At 45.4% G+C, this 20,116-nt stretch overlaps 1 protein-coding gene across 3 annotated transcripts in view; it reads right to left on the bottom strand.

Annotated features, from left to right (window-relative positions):
• AOAH (acyloxyacyl hydrolase) overlaps positions 1-20,116 on the bottom strand; it is a 189,698-nt gene that overhangs the window by 85,822 nt on the left and 83,760 nt on the right. For all 3 annotated transcript variants that reach the window (XM_069461844.1, XM_069461843.1, XM_069461845.1), the window contains 5 exons: positions 13,016-13,076; positions 11,855-11,925; positions 10,931-10,979; positions 8,490-8,538; positions 6,542-6,636 (listed from right to left, as the gene is read on the bottom strand). In XM_069461844.1, coding sequence (XP_069317945.1) covers positions 6,542-6,636; positions 8,490-8,538; positions 10,931-10,979; positions 11,855-11,925; positions 13,016-13,076 — 325 coding nt within the window. The remainder of the gene's footprint in view (positions 1-6,541; positions 6,637-8,489; positions 8,539-10,930; positions 10,980-11,854; positions 11,926-13,015; positions 13,077-20,116) is intronic.

Genomic DNA, 20,116 nt, shown 5'->3' with positions numbered 1-20,116 from the left:
GGAGCAAAGTGATAGATATTAATTAACCAGCGTGCAAGAGATTGTTCTCCAGTTGTAGCAGCAGATAGCGCAGGCATTGACCCACTACCGACTCAAGCTGCCTCCTGATGGGGAAATCTCTATCTCATGTGCCAGACGTTTTCAGAAGAATGACCCTGGAAGTGCACCTTACTTTGCCGGCAGGTGAGAGCCTGGTACACTCACTTCGAGCAGGGAGAGGAGGGCACTGAGTTGATCAGAACCCAAGACTAGCCCACCTGGCCTGTGTTCTTCAACAGGGAAAGGGAACAGAAGAACCTTTTGTCTCCTGTGGCCTGATGGCTGCTAGAGAAAAGAATTCACCACAGTGAACACAACTCCCTTTCTCTGACAGAATAAATGAGAAGTAACGAGGATTGAGGTTTCTCTCCTCATCGTTTAGCATCTTTAAGCTGCTAGCCTGCAAGATAGTCTGAGAAGCAGAACATGTAATTTGGTCCAGTTTTACCAAACAACCTCTCCTCATCTTAAAAAATAATAACAGACAACTCTAATGCTTAGATATTTCTGGAGTCGACATGAAGTTAACGCAGATAGAATTTCCATATTTTGTATGCACCATGGAAATCTGCCTTTATGCTTAATGGAAGCTTTATGTGCACAGATAAATCCTGAGAGCAGGAGCAGGGCAGGTTAGCGAGAGTAGGGTGAGAGCTGCACTACTGCCTGTGCTATTTGCAGGCTAATAAAGAGTAGCCAAACCTGATAAACAAAATCATCTCGAAAAGAGAAATGAAGCGTGTATGGGCTTGAAAGACAGGAGTTGCTTTGCTCTCGGGTGAATATGCATTTTCAGCAGCCAGATTAAGGATTCATTTTGTCCTTGACACAGCACGAAATCCAATCTGTGTCTACTTACCCTACAGACAACAGCCTGCCAGGGGTCGTGCTAAGATTTTATAATAGGACAGGCAACGGTCTTCGCTAGCAAAATAAACATTTGGAAAATTGTATGTCAGAATCACTTCTCTCCCCCCCACCTCCTTCTTCAACATGTCATGCAATTCTGATTCAGTGAAATGCAGCATTTAATATTTTGGAAATAATTTTTGAGCAGATGGGAGAAGAGGCAGGAGGGCAGCATTCCTTGCTAGCCGGGATGCTCTCCCTACCTCGCCTTCGTTTTCAACAAAACAACTCAAGCAGGGATTGTTTTTCCTTTGAAAGAAAAAAAAAAAAAAAACGCACCAGCATAAAAGTGTTTTCAGATTTTCTCTTTGTTTCCTTTGCCATCTTTCTAAGTCGGGGTCTTTCATGCGGCCTGGGTGGCTTGACTTGAACCTGACTGCTAAGGTAGAGATGTCTTGGGGAGAGGCTAGGGTTGTTTAAGGAGGGAGCAGGCGGATGTGTTGGAGTGAGGATCAGACCCTTTGTTTCTGCGGCACCTCGAGGGTGATTCTTCACACTGTCTTTATTGAACTACAAATATCTTTCCAGATGAACACACTCCTAATCTAATTAGCTGTAAACAGGCCTCCCGGGTGCCACACCGCTTAGCCAGAGGATGGTGTGCGGGAGGGGAGAGGGCTGCTGGGGGAAGAACGCCCAAGCCATCAGATCCCTTCTCAGTGGGCGCAGTTGGGACGGGGGCGATGGATGCACAGGACTGTTTTCTGCCTCGCAGGGAGACAAAGGCAAAGAAATGTTGCGTAGCCTCATCCAGGGCAGAATGGCCTCTTACGGAACAATGCCTGCTTGTTTTTCCACAGCATTTACTGTCCTGTCCAGACAATATGATCAAATTCTTGGTATAGCAAAGGGATGGCACGAAACGTGTTTAGGCTTCCTGAAGGCTCTTGGTGTGCAATGCACATTCGCACTGTCAGACCCTGAGCGAGACCACGCGGCCTGATGTCTACTTTGTAGTGGGTGCCCCTGTGATAGTCCCTCTTGGTGTGGAACACAAGTTCATGGAGGGATTAATTACATGGTGGGGTCACAGTTACTCCTACACAATCCAAATTCAGTACCTCTGTCCCATGGAGCAGGTCAAAGAAAGGTCATGTGGCCTCATTTTAAAAGATGACTTTGGTTGTTTGGATTCCTACAGGCTACTGAGGAAGGAATGATCTGGCATTTGGTCAACAGCAGCCCGTCCTGGGGGTTTCAGGGGACTGGGTGGGGGTGAGGCAGGCTCCAGGGTAACAAGACACAAAGACATGAGGTTCTAACTGGGCTGAGGCCACGATGACAACCAACTAGGTCTCTGGGTGTCACCGGGCCCTCAAGGCTGAGTCACTGGTGTTGCAGGAGGACTATGAAAGCTGTTCCCTGGCCACTCACCCCAGCTTCCCCCACTGAATAGTGTTTGCAGCTCTTCTACCCCCTTTGCTGTTCCCTGCTGTCCAGAGCCCAGTGCTGACTCCAGCTGACTCCAGACTCAGAGTGAGCCCCTCTCCCTCCCTGAGAGAGGGGGGCGAGGCTGTCCTCTCCTGGAGAACACTGAAGGGGCCCCAGGCTGTGAAGAGAGGCAGCTTTTCCTCAGCCACCAGGGGGCCAGGGGCAGGAGTAGGAAGGACAAGCGCAAGGACCACACCACTGCACTGCAGGAGCCGCGTGGGTGGAATTCCATACACGGGTCCAAAACATTGTCACAGCCGTTGGTTCACTGAAGCACATGACCTTGCCCAAGATTGTTACTATCATCATTCACAGAGTTTCTGGTTTGAGTGCGTGTTCAGGATTATGCTGACAGGCCTGATTCTGCCGCCTGTTAGCTGTGTGACTTTGGGCAGTCTACTCAAGCTCTCTGAGAATCTGTCCGCAAAGGGAGGCTGCGTGGTAGTAGCACCTACGTCAGGGGGCTTTTACAAAAGTTAAAGAAAGAAAGAGATGCATTGGTTTTCTTTAGCTGGATTCCTTAGTTATTTGCTTAATACAAAACAAAACAGAACAGAACAAATAAATCTCCAAAATCTTGAATTGCAGTATTTGGTACACACATAATACAAATTCAAGGAAGTAAAAATAGAAAAAAAACTTATCCATAATTCCACCATCCAAAGATAGCCAGTGTAAACATCCTAATCTAAAACCTTCCAATTATTTTTTTGTTTGCACACACAGACAGACATATATTCACAAAATTGATTCATAATACTATTTTGTAACCTGATTTTATTCCTTAATGAATGATCATAAATATCTTTTCTTGCCAATAAAGGTGTCTTTTAATATGTGTATTAATGGTTGTATAAAATTTCATTGTATAGATGTAATATTTTTATATCCCCTATTTTTGATTTTTAGTTTCTTTCCTCATTTTTACTCTTATAAATAAATAATTCTTTGATGGGTATTCATGTACATATATTCTTGTGATTGATCACTTTTATTTTTTAAATTAAAAAAATTTTATAGGTACATAGTATTTGTACCTATTTTGGGGGGACATATGATGTTTTGTTACACGTGTAAAGTGTGTTATGATCAAGTCAAGTATTTATCATTTCTATGTGTTGGGAACATTTCAAGTCCTCTATTCTTGCTATTTTTTTTTTTTTTTTTTTGAGACAGGGTCTTTCTCTGTTGCCCAGGCTAGAGTGCAGTGACGTCTTAGCTCACTGCAGCCTCAAACTCCTGGGCTTAAGCGACCCTCCTGCCTTAGCCTCCTGAGTAGCTGGGACTACTGACACACGCCACCACCCTTGGCTAATTTTACTATATTTTGTAGAGATGGGGTCTCATGCTTGCTCAGGTTGGTCTTGAACTCTTGGTCTCAAGCAATCCTCCCACCTTGCCCTCCCAAAGTGCTAGGATTATAGGTGTGAGCCACCACACCCAGCCTATTCTAGCTATCTGTAAGTTGTTAACTACAGTCACTCCACTCTGCTATCGAACATTAGAACTTATTTCTTCTACCTGACTGTATGTTTGTACCCATTAAACAACCTCTTTTTATCCACCCCTCACAAAACACACATCCTTCCCAGCCTCTGGTGTCTATCATCCTACCCTCTACCTCCATGAGATCAACGTTTTTAGCTACTGCATATGAGTAGGTACATGCAGTATTTGTTTCTGTACCTGGTTTATTTCACTTAATATAATGACCCCCAGTTCTACCCATCTTGCTGCAAAAAACAGAATTTCATTTTTTATGGCTAAATATCATTCCATTGTGTATATATGCCACATTTTATTTATCTATTCATCCATTAATGGACACTTAGGTTATTTCATATCTTGGCTATTGTGAATAGTGCTGCAATAAACATGGGAGTGTAGATATCTCTTTGATATACTTATTTCCTTTCTTTTGGGTATATACCCAGCAGCAGGATTGCTGGATCATATGGTAGATCTATTTTTAGTTTTTTAAGGAACCTCCATACTGTTTTCTATAATGGCTGTACTAATTCATATTGCCACCAACAGTGTTCTAGTGTTCCCCTTTCTCTGCATCCTTGTCAGCACCTGTTCTTTTTTGTCTTTTTAGTAATAGACATTCTAATTGGGGTAAGATTGTGGTTTTGATTTGCATTGATGTTGAGCATGTTTTCACATACCTGTTGGCCAATTTTATGTATTCTCTGGAGAAAAGTCTATTCATGTCTTGTGCCCACTTTTTAATGGGATTATTTGTTTATTGCCTTTGTTTGAGTTTTTGTATATTCTGGATATTAGTTCCTTGTTGCATGAATAGTTTGCAAATATATTTTCCCATTCAACAGGTTGTCTCCTCATTTTATTGGTTGTTTCCTTTGCTGTGTGGAAGCCTTTTAGTTTAATAAGTGTCATTTGTCTATTTTTGTTTTTGTTGCCTGTGCTTTTGAAGTCTTAGCCATAAAAATCTTTGCCCAGATCAATGTCCTAAAGTGTCTCTCCTAATTTTTTTCTAATAGCTTTACAGTTTCTTGTCTCACGTTTAAGTCTAATCCACTTTGAGTTGATTTTTGCATATGGTGAGAGATAGGGGTCTAGTTTCATTCTTCTGCATATGGATACCAAGTTTTCCCAGCACCATTTACTGAAGAAGGGGTCCTTTCCCCAAAGCATGTTCTTAATGCCTTTGCAAAAATCAGTTGGCTGTATAGATGTGGATTTATTTCTGAGTTCTCTATTCTGTTTCTCTATTCTGTCCTTTGCTCAGAAGGGCCCCCACACTTGGTTTAATGCTCTGCTGCCCTACCTTGAACTTCTTAAGGCTCTTATATTTGTATCTGTATGTGAGTGAAGTCCACTGGGACAGCTGAGCACATGTGAGCGAGGGACTGGAGTTGGGCTCCTGATGGATCCTGCCTCCGGCAGCCTCCCAGCAACGGGTTCTTGGTCACTCACGCCCCCAGCTCACCCCCACCCGCTTCCCCATTTTACCCTGCAACTGCCGTACCCTCCAACAAGGGGGCGACTAGGTGGTGTCATCAGGAGAGGCTTGTATTTTGATATCACCTTCTGTCCCTTTCTGGAATCCGGGCACAGGCAAGGGAAGGATTGGGGTTGGGCACAGTGGCAGCTCCCCACCTCCGCCTCTGGCTGGCAGCGCAGGCATCTGGTGGGCAGGGGAGGCCAGCTCCATCCCCCATCCAAGCACTTAGCATGTCTCAGCACAGAGGTTTGAAGACCCATTGGGGGTTACCTGACTGCTGTGGGCTGGGGAGGTGGGCCCTGGGAAGGGGAGATGCCTGATCAGAGTGCGGACCCACGGAGCACTGGCAGGAAGAGACGCCAGCAGGCCCCAGGCCCGAGTGTCTCTGGTGGGGGCAGCCCAGTGCTGCGAGGGTCTGCACCTGCCCTGAGCACCCGCTTTGACACACGATTTCCCAGGCGTTTGCACGATTCAAGAGGAAGATAATGGTGTTTCGATAATGTGGCAGGTGTGTGCTCAGGTGACGAACTGGGAACATACGGAGTTGCCATTTTGTGTCTACTCCACATTTATGAGCCGTTCATCTGAGTAACACATGCAAACCTCTCTGAGGGCGTCTGACGCCTGACACAAAGTTAACAATGTCGATTTCCTTCCCCTCTCCTTGCCTTCTCCAAGTCTGTCATTGTTTGCAATTCAGCCTTGTGCCCCCTCTTCATTTTTTTCATTTAAAAACCCTCAGGACAGGCCCACCACTCTTCAGGAATGAATGGCAGGCTTGTCTGTCCCCCGATGCCCTTCCGTGGAACACAGAAGGGGCCAGCGGGCTGAGCACTCTGCTCTGCCAGGTCCTTCTCACTTGCTTGGGCAAGAAACAAGCTGGAGAGGCCCAGAGCGGCGCCCCCTGGCCTCTGTGGGGAAGCCAGCACCGCTGTGTCCTCTCTGCGCACTCTCCACCTTCTTCACTCCCACCTGCCGTCTTAGGGTTCCTGGCTGAGGTTGGGAACAGAAGGAACCCTGTGCCTCCCTTTGCCTAGGACTGAAACGGCTGTGGATATATATGTCTTTCACGGCAGATTTTGCTGAGGAAGGAGATTTGCACCTGTTTGGAGCTGGCATTGCATTTAGAGAGAGCAAGGGGAAACAGAAACAAAGGCCAGCGCATCTGGAATGATTACTGCCAAAATTACTTACCAAAGACATCTGCGAAGCTGTGATCCATTCGGGAGAAATGTGAAAATGAGCCCCTGCCGAGTCTCCCAGCAAAATGATTCCCCTGGGCTGTGAACCTAGGCAGCACAATTTATTTACATTATTTATGCACTCAAGTGGCTTGGAGCCTCCAGACTGAGTAGTGGTGAGAGCAGATACCCTGGTGTGTATTCCAGGCACAGAGCATCGTAACAGTGATGCATCGCCACTTTTTGCGTGTTGGAGAGTGAGGGGCATAGCATTTAGAAGCAGAAAGAGATTTCTAGGCCATTGGAACTGCTAGCTAAGATGTACAGATGCAGGTGTACTTCCCAGCTCAGCATAAAACAAACTGCCATACAACATCCTGAGAGCATGATGGATGAATAAATGAATCAAGGCTTTATCTGAACTCAGAAATATGCTCTAAATTTTGGTTCTGGAAATTGCATTCTTGAAAACACACCGATTTCTATTACAATTCACTGTAAGAATTAATGATCCTATGGAGTAATTTTGATTTTTCAAAGATGTTATTATTTTTTTTTTTTTAAACTCTCAATCCACATATGCAAAGGCACTGGATGGATGATTCTGTCTGATTAATGGATAGATGGAGATAGAACGGTCTCTGTGCAGCCCTGTATGTCGGGAGGTTCAGAATCACTTAATCTAATTCTAAGGCCCATGCATGGAAGTCATTTGCCTGTGGACACACTCTTCCAAATCCCTTCAGATCCTGGAAGGATCAGTTGGTGCCTCTCAGAGGCAGAGATGGAGCCTCCTTTATCCACCTCCAAACCCCTCAAGTCATGCAACAGGATCGCCCAGCCTCACTGCGGTGCCTCCTAGCCTGGGCCCCACAGGAGCCACCACTTGGCCACACAAGTGGGAACTGAGAAGGCCCAGGACACGCTGGAGAGCACAGAGGAGTGAACTGTGAGGGATCCAAGAGGCTTCCCACAGTGACCCCAGACCCTTGCACCAGGGTTTCCCCTAGATCTGCATTTACTCACTCATTAGTTGGTTTGTTCATTCATTCTTTTATTTATCCAACAAATATTTCTAAACTGCATAGATATGTAATGGGCCTTTAAACTTTCCATCCCCCTTCCTGACCCTCTGGGAGCTTAAAGACAGTTAGACTTTAAATTGATCCAAGGCAAGGACTGTATGTTTTTTGCCCATGAAAATTCAGAGCCAAGTATAGCCTTGGTGCATAACTGGAATATCTGTTCAGGAAATACCTGTTGAATGAATGACTGAGTGAAATGCTTCTGAAAGCAGGGAGAAAAGCATTTCCTAAACTTAAACAGGGATGTTACCATGGGGTCGGCATCACCAGGAGCATGTTTTCAGTAATGTGTGGGTGGTGAGGTTTCTCCTGATGGGGCTGGTGGCACAGACGTCTGTGGCATTTGGGCATTTAGAGTACAGAGCTTTTGGGAGGTCCCTACAGGCTACAGCTTGGTGCTTTCCCTCAAATCATTCAGATATGCATCTTTAGCCCAGTGGACACAGGGACTTGTCCCATCAGTACAAGTCTAGGTGTCTGACTTGTAGGGTAGTGAGAAGGAAATGTGAAAGATTAAAAATTTCAATTGGCACCTCTACTTATTTTCTTATATTTGGAAAAGTGCTGGATTTCTGTCACTCTGTTATCCATCCTGCAGCCTCTTCTAACATTATTAAAGTTTCTAATCCTCAAGTAGTCGATTAAACACATTAAGTTTTGCCTTTTCTAGATTCTGCCTCCTTTTCCAAACTTTTTTAATGTTTTTCTCTGATCTGTCATGAAAATAAGTGTGACTTGGTCAACATAAAGTAAGTTCTAGCATCAGGCACTTCAGTTGTCTGTTCACTTGAATTTGACTCTGATTAGAAAAGAATATTCTATTGGAATAGAATAGCACATTAATTATATCAGCACACTGATTTTAACAGTTCATACCTTCACAGAATTTCTTCTCATAAGGAATTCCATCTTTTGGATCAACACCCTTTAAAAAGAGAAATGATGAGATTAGCAGTTTGGTTTTAAATTTATGAGACACGTACACTAAATCCTCCCTAAATGGCTTTAAAAGCATAAAGGCAAATGAGTAGATAAAACACTTTAAAGTCTCTTGAGCCCATAATCAACACAGCAGCGCTCCACGCCGAGTGAGCTGGCCTCCGAGGAACCGGGGACAGGAGTCAGGAGAGACCCAGACACTGGGCCATCTCACTCAGAGGGATGCGGGGCAGGGATCTGGGAGAGGTGCCCAGACTGGGAGTCTCACTCCTCGAAGCACCAAGGGACCACTGAGTGACTGGGACACAAGGTCAGGGTGGGTTCTGCAGTCTCTGAGCTCGAGACCTAAGTGTCCTGACATCTCCAGCACCTAAGGATGGAAGCTTCTAGAGCAGCAATTCTCAACGGAGGAAATTTTGTACCTCCCCCTCCCTGGGGACAGTGGCAATGTCTGGAGACATTGCTGACTGTCGTAGTAGGGTGGGTCTGCTACTGGAATCTAAGGGGCAGAGGCCAGGGATGTTGCTAAGTATCCTACAGTTTACAGGAAAGCACCACCAACAAAGGATCATCTGACCCAAACATTAATAATGCTGAGACCTGAAGTGAGGTTGGGCCTGTGAGTGCAGCTGAGTTACCACAGCTGGGATTTCTCAACACCTAAAGTTACAGCTCCCCTTGAGTGGAGTGGCCATTCCTCAGAAGGAATAGTTCTCGTATTCCAAGATGAAAGTGCTTGATGGTCAGAGATGTGTTGGAAAGAGTGTGCTCACTCTCCCGGGTGTGAGTGACAGTGAGCTCCCCTTGCCCATTAAAACATCAAAAACCCTGCTAGCGTCATTCTCAACACTGGTGAATCATGGACACAGTTTGGACATTGTTAGACTTGACAGTCTTAAAACTCCCTCTGAGTTTGTGACATTGTGATTCTGAGTCATTTTTCCTCTGTGGGAAGGGATGGGTATGAAGGTGATGTGTCTTTCTCCATGACGACGATGAGCTCTGAGTCTCCTCCCCGAGCTCATGGTGGATTTCCTCTGGTCTAGCACAGTCTCTTGTTTGGCCCCCCACTGCCCTTATGTGGGTGACACTCCATGCCAGAGGCAAGGGTGCGACCGTGGAATGAAGACAGACCCTGATCAGCCCCCTTTGTTCTCCGACATGACAACTAAGCTTGGGTTTATCAAAACCTAAGTTGCCTTGGGGGTTTTGGCACCTTAAGCTCCAGGGGAGATATCTTCTCCCCCATGGACAAGGAGAGTGACTGAGGGGTAGGGTGGATGGGAGGGCTGGGGCACAGTCATCTGTCATGCTTCCAATATCCCAGAAGCCATGGGACCAGAATGTACACAGTAGGTGATTGCTGATATAAGCCTGGACCATTAGTGTCCTGGAAAGAGGAAAATATTTACGAAAACATTCTCCTCTTCATCCAAGCAGATAAATGAGGCAACTAGTCAGAGGAAATGTACCTTGAAGCCAGGAAATCTTAAGCTCCAGGGGCCCTCATTTGTACTGCCCTTGCCCATGTGAGTGCTGGGAGTGACTGGGAGCTATAAAGTATTCTAGGTCAGGGGGGAGGGAAGCCAGGTTTCGATTAGGATTTGCTTTTCCATGAATGCTGCTGGTAAATCAGAACAAGAGATCTCAAAAGAAGGGGACCTGAATTTCTAAGACTCCAGAAATTTTTTAAGATTTCTTTTATTGCTCTAAATAATTATTTACTCTGATACTTGAGTTTGCATTTGTAAGTTGGTATTCTTTTCCTTCATGAGGAACCCTCAAATCCTGGAAGCTTAGGGCCCCACACACGCGGCTCTGCTGTGCCTCTGCTGTCCACAGATGCGCGTTTGGTCGGCTTTCCTCCCTCCTCCTCTTTTCTCTGTCTGGAAGCTGCAAATCCATTATTCATAGGGAACTGGGGCACCCAGCGCTAGCAGTCTCAAGGTGTGGGTAGCGGGGTAAATGCAGGGTGATCTCTGCTCTGCCTGACGAGGCTTATGAAATAGGAAAAAAAATGGCTGCAACAAAATAACAGCATGTGGTTCGCTCCAACAGCTGTGTGGGTTGCAGTAAAACTTTGCTAACACTATTCTTCATTTAATTTCACACTGTTCAAAACAGAATAAAGGGATTAGATGTGGGTGACCTTAAGCGAGGCTTAAAGGGGCCGTCACTGAGAGAGGCTCCACTCTCAGCACATCACTGGCACTCTTCATGTGTGATCAGAATTCTACACCCATCTTCTGAGCAGCAGAAAAAGAGCTGCTTCGGGCTGTCGCTGTCTTCCCGGGGTCTGACTAATGCAAACAGGTGATAGGCTTTAGGGGAGGGTGGGGAAGAAGGGAATGGGGTTAACTTTGCATGTGGTTGCTCACCCAAATGCCGTTACAGTTTGAATCCTGATGTGCATCCCAGTCGTCTGGCCTGAGAAGAAAAACATCAACATTGGTCTTCGGCACATACTTGCCCCTTAGTGAATGCCAGTTCCATGCATGAATGGATGGATGTAGGATTGCCATGCAAAATGCCGTGGAGAGCAAACAGCATTCCTTGTGGAAGAGTGCCACGTACCACTGCGTGTTGTGACACCCAGAAGCCTCGTTCAGTCTCTTTGCATTAATCTTGGGTTTGTATGTTTGCTGGGAGCTCTGGATCAAATCCCTTTTCCTGATTGACTATATTCATGGCGTATATTGTTGTGGAATGGTGCTGATGAACATAATTAACAAATCTGCACCCCATTGTACCACTAAATGCCCAAATATCTGGTTAATTTAATGCTTTGGCACTGTAGTCACCGCTGAGGTGAGGGCTGGCATATTCGTTTTTGAAGTCAGAGACGTGATTGACTGAACATCAGCCCAGGGATAAAGTGTGGCGTGCTCTCCATCCATCGGAGCCCTCTCCTCACTCCTGGGGGGAGAGCCCACTATTTCTGGGCCCAATCCTGCATGTAGAACTTATACAGAAAGCTGGATAAATGTCCACAATACTCTATTTACTCTCTTGTTTCTCCCATTCAACTATGAGCTCCAGGAGAGGAGGCATATTTCTATTTTGTTTACCACCCAGCATGATGCAAAGTGCTTGGCAAATAGTAGGTGCATTTCCTGGACAAATGAATGAATAAATGCACGAATGAATGCTGTTCTTTTTTTGCTAAAGCTTTTCTTCAATTGGGACGTGGAGGGCCTGTCTCTCTGTAAGTGGGAATGCCCTAGGCTGGGGGAAGGAATCATGCCGCCTGCCCCCTTTCTTGAAGGCAATTTTCAAAATCAGTGGCCAGTGGAAACAGTTACCTTCTGCCTGGGTACACCGACTTCTTGTTGTCGTTACAGTCTCGCCCTCGCCAGTGATAGCCCCGCAGCGTCTGAAATTGAAGAGCAGGCAGAGGAGGTGGTCAGTCTGTTTGGATTACCCATGAGGAAGGTTAATCAGAGCTGTCTGGGTGGTATTGACATCTGCAGGTTTTAACTCAAACTCAGTCTAGGAACACTAAAGCACACCAAGAAAATTAAGATTAATATGGTAATATATGCTGTGGTAGGTAAAATGTAGTATAACACCAGGGCTAATGACAGGTGGCAGGGTGTGTGTGCGTATTCAAATGTGTGTGTGTATACGTTGAGTGTGGGCCTGTGTGTGTGTGTAATGTTGGGTGTGTGCCTGTACGTGTGTGTGTGGGTGCATGTGTATGTGTTTATGTGTATGCATGTTGCAGATGTGCATGTATGTACACGTGTGTTTGTGTGGATATGTTTATTCATGTATGTGTATCTATGTGCACCTCTAGAAACAGCAGAATCATCCAACTTCCTGAAATTTCCTCTACCAGCCATCATTCTTCTCAGACTATAAGACGATTGGTTTATTTGGCCAAATGATTAATCATTTTATTGAATAATTTAAAAATCTCTAGCCAAACTTTATTATGTGGATTTATATATTTGATATGAGTGATTTGAAAAAAAATCAAAAGCCACAATAATTTCAAACAATGTTTTTACTTACTGCATTCCCAAATAGAATATCTGAGACTTCCCAAACTTTTGGGAGTTTATGACATGTTACTTGCTTGTTGGCTTTCATAGAGAACACCCTGGCATTTTAATTGCTCTAAATCAAACACACACACACACACACACACACAAACACTCACTTTAAAAAAGTAAGTTTAAGAATTTCCAAAATAATTCATAACACCTTTCAAGATAACTACGGTCCCCATAGAGAATCCCAGCTGGGAATTGAAACAAAAATAGTCTGGGCCTAAGATTTACTTTGATGGCCTATGTATTATCATGATGCCAAAAAGTCCTTAAAAATCATGAAATAATGTGTTGTTCATCAAATTAATAATACATTCAAATGAAATTCAGTCTTGTCTTATTAAAGGAAAGAAATTTGTAGGAAGCAATGCAATATTTAGTGAACATCTAATTATTCTTAATCATACTTACTGGGAAGACGCTGTATTTGTCTGAATCTGCATCTTTGAATGGCACAGAATTTTCAAAAGCTCTAGAAAAAAGAAAACAAAACATCTGGTGAGCTAAGGAAAAAAGAAAGCATGTTGGTGAAAACAAACAGAGACGTTTTCAGATACAGCTGTGTTGAGTTTTGTGACAGAGGGCCATTCTAAAAATAGAGTGAAGGGTCTGCATGGTATAGGAGAGAGCCAGCCAGACTGTGCCAATCTCTATTCTCCACCCAACAGGATAGTTTTCTCTCTGACATTTAACTTGGCCCATATGGGGAAGTGAAATAATTGAATTGAAATTTTAAAGGACGTGGGTTATTGACGTTGAGATCCCCAGGAAATAGAGGCTGTATTTTGAGTTCAGTCAATGAACTCAGCACTACAAATTGAATTCCTGCCATTTTACACATTCTGTTATGGAAAGCTTTTCTTAAAATTTTACTCTTTTTAACCACTTACTTTGAGAATCTTGAGGCATTTATTATAGTTTTCATTCACTGGCAACTTTCGTTCCCATTCATGAGCCTAGGAAACCAAGGACCCGGCTGTGATGACCAGATACATTCACGCCGAAGCCACGGACACTCACAAGGGTAGATTTCTCCTGTGCTCTCACTACCAGACTTTTACCAGCCTCTATGGCAAGCATTGCTTTCGGTTTAGGAAAATCACTTGTGAGGTAGCAGAATAATGCACTCATATGGCAGGATAAAGCTCTTCTGGGGCCTAGAATTTAGAGCAAGTAACATGACCCTTTATAGCTGTGGTCTCCAACCCCAGGGCTGTGGACTGGTACCAGTCCATGGCCTGTAAGAAACTGGGCCGCAGCCACTCCCCATTGCTCGCATCACCACCTGAGCTCCACCTCTCCCGACTCCTGCCTGCGGAAACATTGTCTTTCATGAAACCGTTCCCCGGTGCCAAAAAGGCTGGGGACTGCTGCTTTATAGGATTTGCTAAATGATCTTTTGAATCATCAGGGCATCTCAGCAGTTCTGAGAACCTCAAGACACACTGGTAGCGTTAAGCCCATCTTTTGCACTCTGGGGCAGTGGACCCACCAGAAGCCCAGGTTACAGGCCTCTCTGGGGAAGCACAAAAGGGCACCGTGCTGGTTGTATATGTAGCCTGTATCCTGCTCTGCAATTCTGGGGCTGGGAATTTTGTAAAACACACTTCCCAGGTTCCCTTGCCAGCTAGAGCTGGCACTGGTGGGAAGACAGGGCAGGGAGAGGAGAGGAGCAGTTGTTCGTTCTCTCTCTCCCTCTCTGGATGTTCCCTTCAGTGGCTCCGGCTCTACCCACAGCTGGCCCTCCCAGGAGTCCCAGCCCACGTGGTTGCTCACTTTCACCCCCAGCCACGCAGCACAGCTAGGCTGCTTCTCCTTCCCCGTTTGACTCTTTCAGCCTCTTCAACACTTGTAAAACTGGTTCCATGTATTAAACCTTCCCGACGTGAAATACCTGGCATGGTTCTGTTTCCTGACTGGACACTGAGTAGGACCCTGGGATGAACGAGTACAGGTAGGATGCTGGGGGATGGGGGCGGGGGGCGTGGAAGGCAAGCCCTTGTCTCGGGCAACCCTTGCCTTCTAGGACCTGGTGCAGAAGGAGACACAGCTGGTATCTCATAGCTAGTCCTCCCTACCTCCCTGTGCTGGGGAGCAGGGGAGGCTGGGACCCCGAAAGAACAAGGCAGCTGGCTGCCTTTTAGTGTCCCAAAGAAGAATTTTCCCTTAGAATTTAAGTCCTCTTGCCAGATCCAAGTTGAGTGTGGTAGCTCATAAGGCTCCAGAGTCTGCGGTTGGAACCTGCTCCGTCCACCACTTCCTTACTAGCGCTGGGGTCCTAGGAAAGCAGTTTAACCTCCTTGAGCCTCATTCTTTCTTATCTGTAAAATGTGGCTCATGCCCTCTCCCTCACAGGGTTTATTGGGAGGATTAAATGAAGCAACACGAAAAGCCCCTGGTACTGGGCATCACAGAGTGCTTGCAGCTGTGGTTACGAGCTCTTGCTGTCTGAAAGGAGAAATTCACCTTCCACTTGGGCTGGGGACAGTTGAACAGGGCCAGAGAGGAATGACCAGAAGACAGTTAGGGAAGTTCTACTTCCTGACTGCACACGTCCCCTCTTACGTGGAAAGTTAGACCAGCCCTGGGGGAAGGTGGCGAGGGATCCAGCGACGTTCCAGTAGTAATCCAGGCGTGGGCTGTAGCCATATCACCCAAAATTTTGATTTTCCCATGGCTGAAATGGTGGGAGATGAAGGTTCCAGAAGGGGACTCAGAGAGGCTATAATGCTGCTTTCCCTCACGTAAAACAGGAGGTGGGACAAGATCGTCTATAAGATCCAGCCCTGCTCTGACATTCAAGGGTTTCTAGATACATCCCATTCCTTGTCTGCTCTGAGCTACGAATGTTTTTCTCCCACTGCATCTTCTGTCAAGAAATGTTCCAGCCTGGGCAACGCAGCAAGACCTCATCTCTACAAACAATAACAAAATGAGCAGGGCGTGGTGGCACACGCCTGTAGTCCCAGTTACAGTGTAGGCTGGGGCAAGAGGATCTCTTGAGCCTGAGAATTGGAGGTTACAGTGAGTTATGATAGAGCCACTGCATTCCAGCATGGGCAAACTCCAGAAAGAAAAGTTGAAAAAGCTTGGACCAAATGACACACAGTCATTTAACGTAAGTTGTGACTGTTAAGAAAAGTTTTGGAGGAAGCTTTTGAAGCTCATATCTCCTGTGAGACTAGGTGGCTTTTTCCCATGAGTGTCTTGGACCTCTTGGAAAGCAGTTTTATTTTTCTAGTTGAGAAAAGGGGTGGGGGGAGAGAGATGGCATGGATCCAAAGAGCCATATTTTCAGTCTGAGAAAAGGTCTCACTTCAGTATGCCAAAGTTGTTCCCTTCCACCTTTGCCATCTTGGGGGTGAGAGTGTGTCTTTGAAAGAAGGAACTATGAGTTATCTCTAGGACTTGAAAGCTAGTTCATTAACCTTGGCCTGCTTAAATGCTCAAAGCCACTCACCAAAGCCATGTATTCTAGACACGAGTGGGTAGATTGGTTCTACAAAGCAGCATAAATTGCAGTTTATATAAACTCCACAATCCCTTATTCACACACCCTAATCCAAATGTTTTCCAACTTTGTAGCAACCTCATTTGGTGACAAAACTTGACCTAAACTGATATAAAGCAGTTGATAAACTTTACCATATTGAGTGTGAAAACTCATACATTTCATTCCGAAATAGAAATGTGTTTGATCGAGAGGTGCTGGGGAGGGTAGGTGAGTTATGGTATATGCACCATATGTTACTTTCTTAAAAATATGAAAAATTCTGAATTCTAAATCATATCTGGTGCCAAGGTTTTGGATAAGGCATTGTTTACTTTTTGCTAAAATTATTATTGTAAAATTGTATCTAAACTTGATACTTTGTGTATCCTTAGAAGTATCTTAGTTGTATGTTGAAATGTTCATTCATTCATTCATTCCACAGGCATGTTTGGAGTCCCTGCTGTGTGCGGGGCATTCAACCCGTAGATACGAGGATGAACACCAGGCACATTTCCTGCACTTGAGGAGTTTAATGATGGATGGGTGAAATCGGTACATCAGTAGATAACTACAGTCCTGGAGAGAAGATACTACAAAGGTGCTGTGCCCCCAGAGGGAAAACATTTCTAACTGTGTGTGAGGAAGGAGATGATCTTAAGGTGAGACCTGAAGGATGAGGAAGCATTTTCAAGGCAAGTAATTGGACTAAGGGCATCCCAGTGGAAAGGAAGAGCCATGAGCATTCCCTCAACATAGCTCTGGGTTCTGAAATTGGACTCCCTGCGTTTGAATCCCTGGTCTGCTGTCTACTAGCTGTGTGACTCTAGGCAAATTACTTAATCTTTTCATACCTCAGTTTCCTCATTTGTAAAATAGGACCACTATCATTTTCTGTCTCTGAAGTATGGTAAGTTCTCAAAAATCACTAGCTCTTATTGTTACCATGTGCAATGGAAAGAGTTATTTCAAGGATGGTTCCCAGGGTTGGGCAACAGGAGTCAGGTGTCTGTTGGTATCGCAGTTTCATTTCTAGAGAGGACCCAATCCCAATCCAAGGACCCTGTCAGATGCTCAGGTTTCTGGTCACACAACGTTCTATCCAATTGTCATGCAGGCTGGTATCGCTGCCATGGCCCTATCAGAGACGGCAGATGTCGGGCTAGCAGGCTTGATCCAGTGAACAATTGTAATTGCAGCTGAATGTTATTAATTGCACAATATTGAGCTATTCAAGTTTAATATTCCCAAAATGATTCCTGAAACCGGGACATTATGACAAAAGAAAAAATGAGAATGAATTTTCATGGGTACCTGCCACACATTGGAGTCCCAGGTGGCACTGGAGGGCGGGGCATGGGCTGGTTGTGTGTGGATGCAGGTGTGTTCTGTGGGTCTGTGTAAGACGAAGTGAGAGCGGGGAAACCAGGGAGGGCACACCCTGACCTGTAGACACGGCTCAGCTCAGTGCTGGGGACAGGACTGACGTGGTGGAAGGAGTAGGGCATGGGGAAGGAAGAGCAAGTGAAAAAGGAAAAGAAAGTAGTGTTGAATGAAAAACTCAATTAACGTAGAATATAAATATATAGTTAGTGTGTATCTATATGAAATAATGTGTGTGTTTATGCATATAGGCATTATATAAAAGCATAGATTTGTAAACGAGGGGACCCTCCTGACCTGCCATTGTAATAAATTGTGACAAAGATCAACAGTGTGCTGCACTGTGGATCTGATCAGCACAAAACAACAAAAAACTTGATTACCCCATGGGAGTAGCCTGATAGTCTACACACTTTTTTTTTTCCTGCTAAAGTAGTGCTTTTGCTTTATTTTTTCCCTCATTTCTTCCCTGAGCTCCTACTACTGAGAAATGGTATCCCTGCTGTGCAGGAGCTTACGGGCGGTGTGGGAGACGGGGGAGCAGGGAGTGGGAGCACCGGGACTGAAGGTGGGCTGGGAGCAGGAACACCTCCCTCAATTTGAGGTGGGGACCCTCAACTGAATGTTGAAAGCTGTAAACCAAACAGGCTGGGGGCATGCAGAGGCACAGAGCAGGAAAGGGATTCCTCTCGGTGGGATCTCATCAAAGGACCATGCAACAGAAGACACACAGGTCTTGTCTCTACCACCTGCTGACTTTGTGCTGGTGGGTCAGGCATGTAAAACCCACTTGTTCACCTAAAGAGGAGGCCTGAGAGTTGAGGGGTCAGTGGGAACCCGACTGCTGGGTTCAAAGATCAGATTTGTCCATTACCAGCCCTGTGACCTTGGGCAAATGACTTTACCTCTTTAGATAAGGGGACAATAATGAGGCTTACCTTATAGGGTGGCATTTATCACAGTTCTTGGTGCATACACAGCACCAGATAACTTTTAGTTATCATTTTTAGTACCAAACCACAGATTGTTTTGAAGAATAAATAAGACTGTATTTATATGTGCTTTGTAAATCATAAAGTACTCAACAAATTGTGACCTGGTGTCAATGATACTTGAAACACAGTGATTTTTAGAATGAAGAAAAATACAACGTGTTTGTTTTTTCATAAAAGAATAATATCTCCTTTTAAATTGGACCAAGAAAATCCCTGGCCACAGAAGCTCTTGAATTTCATTTTTCAGAGGTGGTTCAATGGAAGTGTTGTCACTTTGGCACTGTTGGGTCCTGCTGGTCCACATCTGACACAGAAAACACAATGATGGGTTCAGCAAGGAGGGAATGGGGGTCTGAATTCAGCGGCAGCCAGGCACGAGGCCATGACAGGGGCATGGGCAGCTGGCTGCACCTCAGCCTCCCAGCATCTTCTTTCGTGTCTGATATTTCCCCTCTGCTCCCCACAACCCGATGCTGTCTGCATCCACCCCATTCATGGAAAGCGGTGTCGCTACTGTTTCTGGGGCCCAGGCCAGCACTCTGCACAGCTGGCTTGCAGAGGCTCACGATGGCAGATAAACCAGGAAGAATTTTGAACTCTTCAACTCTTGAATCTCTAAGAGGCTCTGAAGGTGGGTCTGAATCACAGCCTCCTCCTCTCCCCGGATATTTTCACAACAGATTGGAGCTGGCGATGTTCAGTGGGTTTAGCTCTCATGAAGCTTATGAGATGAAAGGTGGTGGGACATAGGAAATGTGCCTCTGTTAGGGGTTGAATTGTGTTCATCAAAAAGACATGTTGAAGTCCTAGCCCCTGCTCCCTGTGAGTGTGACCCGATTTGGAAATAGGGTCTTCACAAATGTAATCAAGTGAAGATGAGGCCATGAGGGTTGGGCCCTAATCCAATATGACTGGTGTCCTTATAAAAGGAAAAGACAGCTACTCAGGGAACATGGCCACATGTGAAGATGGAGTGACGCAGCTGCAAGCCAAGGGATGCCAAGGACAGGCAGTCGCCATCAGAAGGTAGGAAGAGATGAGGAAGGATTCTAGCTAAGGTCTCAGAGGAACATGGCCCTGCTGACACCTTGATTTCAGACTTCTGGCCTCCAGAACTGAGGGATAATACATTTCTGTTGTTCTAAGCCACCTAGTTTGTGGTATTTTGTTACAGCAGCCACAGGAAACTAGTATAGCCCCTCAGTCCAGGTGTGCAGCCCAACTCTCACTTCTGGCATTCTCAGGTCCAAGAGCCAGGCTGGACTAGCACAGGTGAAAGTTGTTGGAGCTCCTGTGGGACAGGAAGAGTAAGAAAAAGGGGCCTGGGGAGGTGGTGTGGTTAAATGAGTGTCTCATAGCTAAGGAACATTCCTTTGAGTCATTAAAGCATCATCAGTACATGCAGCACTCGTGATCTTGTGCACCTGAACTAGAAGGTGAGTGCTGGAGGGACACAGACAACCAGGAGTCTAGGTATGACGTCTAATTGCCTAAGGATCCCCTAATAGAGAATGTTCAGGAAAACACAGTGCTCTCTCATTAGTGCTGGTGCCAAGGAATCTGGATTTGCAAAAGTTCCCAGATGATTCTGAGGTGTAGCCAGCATTTAGTTTATGCTTTAATTTTAGATATGGGGAAACTGAG

This window comes from Eulemur rufifrons, chromosome 29, assembly GCF_041146395.1.
Source record: "Eulemur rufifrons isolate Redbay chromosome 29, OSU_ERuf_1, whole genome shotgun sequence".
Lineage (NCBI taxonomy): Eukaryota > Metazoa > Chordata > Mammalia > Primates > Lemuridae > Eulemur > Eulemur rufifrons.
This window is presented reverse-complemented; position numbering and strand designations above follow the sequence as displayed.